Source organism: Cryptomeria japonica, chromosome 4 (genome assembly GCF_030272615.1).
Source record: "Cryptomeria japonica chromosome 4, Sugi_1.0, whole genome shotgun sequence".
NCBI classification, from domain to species: domain Eukaryota; kingdom Viridiplantae; phylum Streptophyta; class Pinopsida; order Cupressales; family Cupressaceae; genus Cryptomeria; species Cryptomeria japonica.
Genome location: NC_081408.1, coordinates 512402078 through 512409643, shown reverse-complemented (window position 1 = coordinate 512409643; position 7566 = coordinate 512402078). Strand labels below are relative to the sequence as shown.

Below are 7566 nucleotides of genomic sequence, written 5' to 3'. Positions count from 1 at the left end.
CTTGAGGATGATGCAAAGCATTGAGATCTCTCGATCTCTCTCATGTTGACTCAAAAGACACATGTGTTCCCTTCTTCTAGGTGACCTTCCTTGATTGGGGAATGAAGAACAATTATGCATACATACATATGATATATATACATGAATTATCATACAGCATACTGACCCCGAGGAAAGCGAAGTCACCTCGTGCTTTGTGTTTCGTGTCTATTATCCTTGGGCTTATCTCACACTTGGGGGCTAAATCCTTGCGATAACGTGCTCCTTTCCTTTCTCATTTCTTATGTGTATCACTACGTTAAAACAATCACCCCCGTTGAGGCGTGTGCGATCGCTTTAACGTAGGGGGGCATACACCCTGTCTATCCTTTCAAAGATACTTGAAAATTTCTTGGCAAACTTAGCTTTGTCTTGAAGATTTTTGGTATTTCTTTTGCATGACTCATAGTGAGGGAACCTTACTACTGACAGTCATGGTTCTTCCTCGTGATCTTCCCTTTTACTTTGTCAATCGAAGTTGTAAGATCCTTAGTCCACTGGGGGCTTGGTGTATCTTGCCTCCTTGACGTGGTGAAAGTCTTTCAACGTTGTTTCCTTGTACTTTATCGGAAGTATGAGCATACATACTCCCGCTAAAGTGGGGGCTAAATGTAGCGTCCTAAAATTGCGACACTTGCAATTTTGACTGCATTTCGGTCTTCACGATGGCGACGCAACATGCAACCTGAATGGAGACCCCAAAACTCGCTCACGACACTGAAAACTGCATTTTTCAAGCACCCTGGCCTGAACCTCCTTGCACCCTGATGTCCCGGGAGGTGGGACCAGAGCGCCCAGCGCCCTGGTCCCTCAGGACCAGGGCGCCCAGCGCCCTGGTCCTCCAGGTCCTATTTTGGGCCCGGTTTCCTAAGTGATATCGGGTCTTTTTGATTGCAATTTGGAAATATACTTCCCTGGTCGGCCTAAGGTCGGGAAAATCAGTCTATCAGCCCTAATTGACAAGTATATAAATGACATTTTCCTCTTTCATTCGATATGATGGAAAAGGCGTGGAAACTATACTCAAGCATTCAAGCATTCAAGCAATTGATCATTTCAAGTCTCCATTCAAGGCTAAGTGTTGCATTCAAGTCAAGGATTCAACCATTGAAGAGGAGATCACATACTACATGCTACAACATACAACATACAACATCTAAACCTTCGCACATAAGGATACAAACATCCTTAGAACAAGGTATTCGTACTTGTTTTACATTACAGTCATTTACATTTACAGCTCTTGCTCATTTCTTGGTTAATTCCAAAACCGGGGTTTGACCTAAAGGCAAACCCCTAATCCCTAACCCCCCAATCGTCTTCGCTTTTCTATGTGTAGGTTGCAGGTACGCGGCTGAAATTGAAGATCTGGAATCCTTGTGCAGAGACGAACAGATCCCCCTTCGTTTCGTGGATTTTTCGGAGGACCGTGGTGCCGGGCACCATCGTCCCGACAACTTTTGCCCAAATTTGCAGGACAGCGCCGTATCGACATTTTACTGCTAATTCCAGGTCCGCAGCTTCATCTTATAACCCGAACTCAGTTTATAAGCGAATCTTTATGACTTTCTATGCATCCTTAGCTTAATTTCCTTAATCAACATTCTTTACAAAAGAGGGTAGCCTTGCTTTCCTAACCCTTGAAATTCATTTAGCATCCAACCTTACATTGTGTGGGATTGGATCTTATGAGTTTCAACCCCTCTTTTGAATGTAAAGTTTTCCCCCTAAGTGAAAACCCATCGAATCCTAGCGAACCTCCCTTCTCTCTCCTCGGAGTTAGAAGAGGGGAGACCAACTAGGGTTCGACCGCGATTTTCCGCTTTACAACTGCATCATCCAACTCTTCATGAATCATGTGTACCAATTGTCAAAATGCAACTCTGTTCATAGTTTACCAGTTGAGGACCTATTTTCCGGTTTCGGTTATACCTTACCAGTTGGCTTCCTGATGGAGTTCACCTAGCTTGCTCACACTTCACCTAGTTGGTGTTGCTCAATTCCACCAACCCTCCAGGCCTAGCTATGCTCTAAGACCTCCAAGTCCTTCTCAATCTCTTCTAGGGCTTACTTCTTGTCCATTTCAAGGTGTTTGCTTCAAGTGTTTTCACTAGGAACCCTACCAATTCACAATGTTTCTCATGTGCTCATTAAGGTTGTCTTGGCTTCAACTTGTCAATTTGACCTCCTACTATTGTGAGTTGATGCAGAGGTGTGGAGGTGGCTTCTAACATGTTTTGAATTCCTTTTAGGTCCAATTGAGGTTTTCTTTCATTTCCCTTCTTACTAATTTCACCATTTTGCCTAGAAAAGGGCTACAAGGAATGAGCCTCAATTAGGCCTCCAAAATCCGGTTTTCTAGGGCTTGGAGGAAAATGGTCCAAAGGACACTGCAATAAGGTTTGATATTATTCAATGGTACACCTATCCACAAGAGATTTAGGAGGTTTTGGTTTCTCAACCCACTGTACAATGCCCTAACCCCAAAATGAGGGTTTTGAAGGGTTTCTAGGCCTTCTAACCGGCAGTGACTAGTCAAGTTTGTGTTGGGCTTCAAATGGTCTTGTCAATGCTTCTCCTTGCATTGGAAACTCCGTATGAACTTCATGGACCCCTCCAAAAGGTTAGATTGTGGTCTTGCATCCACCCCTGCACCTTGCACTCCAAATTCACCCTGTCTCCTAGCCAGGTTGCTCCTGGACTCGCCTAGAACAAGGTAACAGTCATATCAAAATTCATCTCCAAAAATTGTCCCTACATACGTAAACTATACAAGTGGTTGCCTTCCATGTCCCAATAGGTTGTGATGGCAGCACGGAGGGAATTCATGGAGCAACCATTTTACTCAAAAATGTTATTTACAAGCCAAAACAGGTTGTTTGCAAACAAAACCAAGAAAACACTAATACAACCTAACTACAAAGCTTGAAATGAAACTAACAACTCTGAAACACACCAAAGAAACTCAATCCATTTGTATTCACAATATGAGAAAAATAAGCCGAAATGATGTCAAACAGTCCGAAAATGAGTAGTTTCAAATTGTTGAACTTACAAAAACAAAACTCCAACATTGGTAACCATGCAAGAAAAGGATTTTTATATTATTCCTCATGTGTGGAGGCATTCTAGGGCGTTGGTCTATCCCTAACTCCGTCGTTAAGCAATTTAGGACAAAAATTGTCATGACAACTTTCAAAAGTTGTCATGACAACTTTTTGCAATTTTGCACTTTTTGCACTTTTTGCCTTTTCAACCTATGAAACCCATTCTAAGTCATTACTCATGACTTTTAAAGCATTTCTAAGACTATTTTAACCCTCCCTAATATTTATACCAATTTTTGACACTTTTGACCATCAAGAAGGTCAATTACCTACTCAACCCACTACTTATGCACAAATTGCAAGCCTAAGAAGAACTAAGACAATCTAGGCCTACATTTCACTCATCATGCTCATTCTTGGACCCTCCTGGAGTCCTTATTCAATACCTGACTTGGCTAGGGTCAGTACAAGACAAAATGAGAAAAATCTCTAAGCCTAAGTACTAGGTGCTCCTGCACCACTTCCAAGACTTAGATGACTACAAAAACATTGTTGCCATCAATGACAACACAATACTTAGTCATCAAACATGAATCTCAATCTCTTCATCACATTCACCAATCAATCATTTACTGCTTTTATATCACCAACAGTCTTTACCAGTTCAGTCAAATGCCAACACTTACAACATATAAGATCTAAAATATATTGTAACTTATATTAAGAAGTAGTTAGATCCACTCTGTTTGGGGCCTAATTGGACATATTGTGCAATGATATCACCAAACTTTGCAACATTATACTTTTTCGGATGTTCTTCATTTATAAGCTCTTCAGGAGCCTTAATTTTTGCCTTCTTTTCAAAGATATTAAAGAAGGCTAAGGACAATCGATCCACCTTTTGTTTCAACCCTCCATACACAACACGATGTTCTGCACTATGGTATCTACAATTACTCCACATCTATCACATGCAACAAAAAAATTTGAAAGGATTTACTAGTTAGACTAAAACTGAAAACAGAAGAGAATAATATATATTTTAAATAAAATCTACTATTATTAAGATGATTATGCTTGCCTAATAGTTGAACACAAAAATATTCTTAGAAAAAAAACTTATATAAGAAAATCCTTTAAAGCAAAAAGCATAGTTTTTGATAGAATTAGATTATGAAGTTTCAAGAAAACAATTTTTAAAAAATAATTTCTAGAGACATAAAGCAAGGAGTAACTTAAATTTGTTGCTGCTTCTTAAAAAATAATTTCTAGAGACATAAAGCAAGGAGTGACTTAAATTTGTTGCTGCTTCTGGATTAGATTGTGTGTAATTTTTTCATCAACGTTTCAGATTGTGATCCATCATCAGGATGATAGAGAGCAACAACAAAAATTAAAAAAATACACACATGAATCTACTCCAAAAGCAGCAACAAATTTAATTTCATGAATTGTAGAAATCTACTAACACTTAAGAAGTGACTTACTTGTATCATGGAAGGTACACACGATGATGACTTAAAAATATATGAATTAAAATAGATTTTTGTTCTTTTTTACCTGTAAACAATTTCCAAGGTTAACAACAAATGATCTTTTCAGAGGTTTAACATCAATCCAACTGCCTTCTTTTGTTCGGATTTGAAGACCCCAAACATTATCTTGATACAAAATTGTAAGAATGCCAATGTCTGTATGAGCCTTAGAGGTCTTATAGCCATTCTGAGGCTCCTTTTCATCCTGTGTATTAGAATAGTAGTTCATGCGTACATATCCATCGATCCGATTTATAATACTTAGACACATCCAACCCCAAACTAAGCATAATGAGTTGTATGATCCTCTCAGAAAGACTCATCATGTGAGAGTTATATCTACGAGCAATCTCTCTGCATATAATAACAGCAGTTACCATGAATAACAACCTTAAAAAATAATAGGCATTAAAACAATAAAAAAACTGTAACAAGCTTATTTCATTGCAAAGTTCTTTGTGCACAAGGTCGCTAGCTCTGAAAGGTGGTCAATAAAAATGCACATACCTGAAGTGGTGGTTTCCATGAGGCCATAGCTTGGTGCAGACCTGATCAAGTGAATTGAGTAGAACACTTTGACCAGGGAAATGCATGCTCTCAGGCATTGAATCTTTTCCATCAACTTCTAAAGTGGGTGTGGAATAACCTGCACTAGGAGTGGGAAAAATAGCTCTTTTTTTCACCTCCTCTGGCAGGGAGAACATATCTCTGGAAGCACAGTCCATCTTCTCAATAAGAGCTTTGTCCACTCCATGGTTTACTACATGGAAGAAACCCAGCTCTTGGCAAGCCTCTCTCAGTTTTTTCAGCTCATTATTTCCTTCCAGATCAGAAAGATTTTCTTTGTCTCCAAATAGAGAAAGATCAATGACTGGAAGATGAGAAGCCATTATCACTCTTTTTCTGATCTGAGCTCTCACTGGTGAAGATGAATTTGCACGTTCAAAAGCTCAAGAGACGTGCTGTTATATAACAAAAAAAGAATCATTCATGGCGGTCCCCTCTATTTTTACGTTTCATGTTGGTTTTTATATTTGTTGGGTTTTATCTAGCAAGGTTTACCATTTAGCGTTTGGTCAAAATCAACTGACCATCTTTATGGACTTTTATAGCTTAGCAATATTCTATGGGTAGCTTCCACTAGCTAATATGTAAGGTAATAAGTTAGCAGGTAATGCTCAAGTATCAATTGGTTGTTTCATTTGGCTTCTACCATATGTTTGAACATTATTATCTTTAAGGTAGTAGGTAATGCTCAATTTTTAATATTTTTCTATTGATCTTTTTTTATAGTGTAAGAATATTATTATTATATTTATGTTGTTTTTCTTATGTTTTAGATTTATTTTTTATTAGAGGCTTTTAATAGAATAGTTAGTTTATATGTAGTATATTTGGTTTATGAGAATAGATCTTTCTTAGATCTATTGTTTGCTATCTTAGATCAAATCCACGAGCGCAAATTTGACCAAGTTATTTCTTCATTTATAGACCTAAATTTTTTAAACCTGAAAATTTTTAATTTACACATTATTGACCATTTCACTAGCCTTTGTGAGTCAATCTAGAGCATCCTTGAGTTGATTTGTACACTATGTTAAGGCATACATCTTTTCACTTGAAAATTATCTAAGAATTATTGACCATCTTGGCATTATTCAATGAGTATTTTAGCATCACTTTTAGAGTGTTAGAGATGCTTGTGTAATGACCTCACCAAATTTTAATAAAAAATTGTTTACCACTTTCTAATCACCAAGGTTTATGAGGGTGAGGTACGAATATATGTTGAGTAAATATTGTAATTTAGCACTTTTGGATCATCAACATCCTATGAGATAAGATATATACATACATATATACATATAATAGATTGTATAAACAATTAAAATATTTTGGAGCTAGAAAAAATCAAATGTATCAAAATACCATTGAAATGACAACATATAAATATGAATTAGATAAACTTTGAAAATTTGTTGTTGTTCTGATTAGAAATACTTCCTAGAAAATAAAACAATTTTTTTATATACAAATACAACCTTTGAATGAGATTGTACTCCAAAAATCAAATTAGTTTTATCCTCGGATCTTTAAATCTGATGTTTTTTGTCCTCAAATTGATACTTGAACACGAGGCTTAAGATAAGACATAAATGATGAGCACAAGCTTATACTAAGAGGGGGGTGAATCAGTATAAAATCATTTGTTGCTTTTTTAAACTTAATACCATATGCATATAAATTGCAGAATATATTCACATAAGATCTGACAATTACACAACACAGATATTACATCCAATTTAGGTGAAAAATCTTACAAGAGAAAATTGCAACAAAATATTAGTTGTGTAAACATTTTTACAAACTCTGTAGGCGCGAACCCACAAGAGACACCAAACTCTTAGATATGAGAGGCACCAACCTCTAAACGTATAATTGTTCTCCTTATAAATATACTTACATACAATGCCTTCTTGAATATACCATCGTCAATGGATAATAATCTATTGATCTACCTTTATAAAGATATCCTTGTTGAAAATCTTTATGCAATTGTCCTCCGCTACCATTCTCTTCAAACTTACATATACTTCTTATTAAATCTACTCTTGGATGATGCACAATATAGTCCTTTATTTTTAAATATGTTTATATAAGATGTATCATCTTCATAATAAAATCCCCTTTCAACATTCTTACTCTTGGTCTACTCAATTTGTGGTAACTATCATTGCATGACTTCACATACACTTTTTCTCTTTTGATATATGCTTATGCCTCTATTTGAAGTTAGACATACTTTTGAATGGAGACAATGTTCATACTTTTGTTGTTATTAGTATGTTGGTGTATTTTATTTATTTTTTTCACACAATACTTCAAATGCACTACTTATTCTTATTTTGTATCTTTACCATACCACATAAGTGTAGTGTCAAAAA

The 7566-nt window shown here is 36.5% G+C and overlaps 1 protein-coding gene across 1 annotated transcript; it reads right to left on the bottom strand.

Moving 5' to 3' along the window:
• Nucleotides 1-3801: 3801 nt before the first annotated feature.
• On the bottom strand, nucleotides 3802-5511 carry LOC131056114 (uncharacterized). The gene is made up of 4 exons (XM_057990459.2): nucleotides 5129-5511; nucleotides 4999-5011; nucleotides 4647-4826; nucleotides 3802-4050 (listed from the first exon to the last, which is right to left on the bottom strand). The coding sequence occupies exons 1-4, from the start codon at nucleotides 5509-5511 to the stop codon at nucleotides 3802-3804; spliced, it is 825 nt and encodes a 274-aa protein (XP_057846442.2).
• Nucleotides 5512-7566: the final 2055 nt, after the last annotated feature.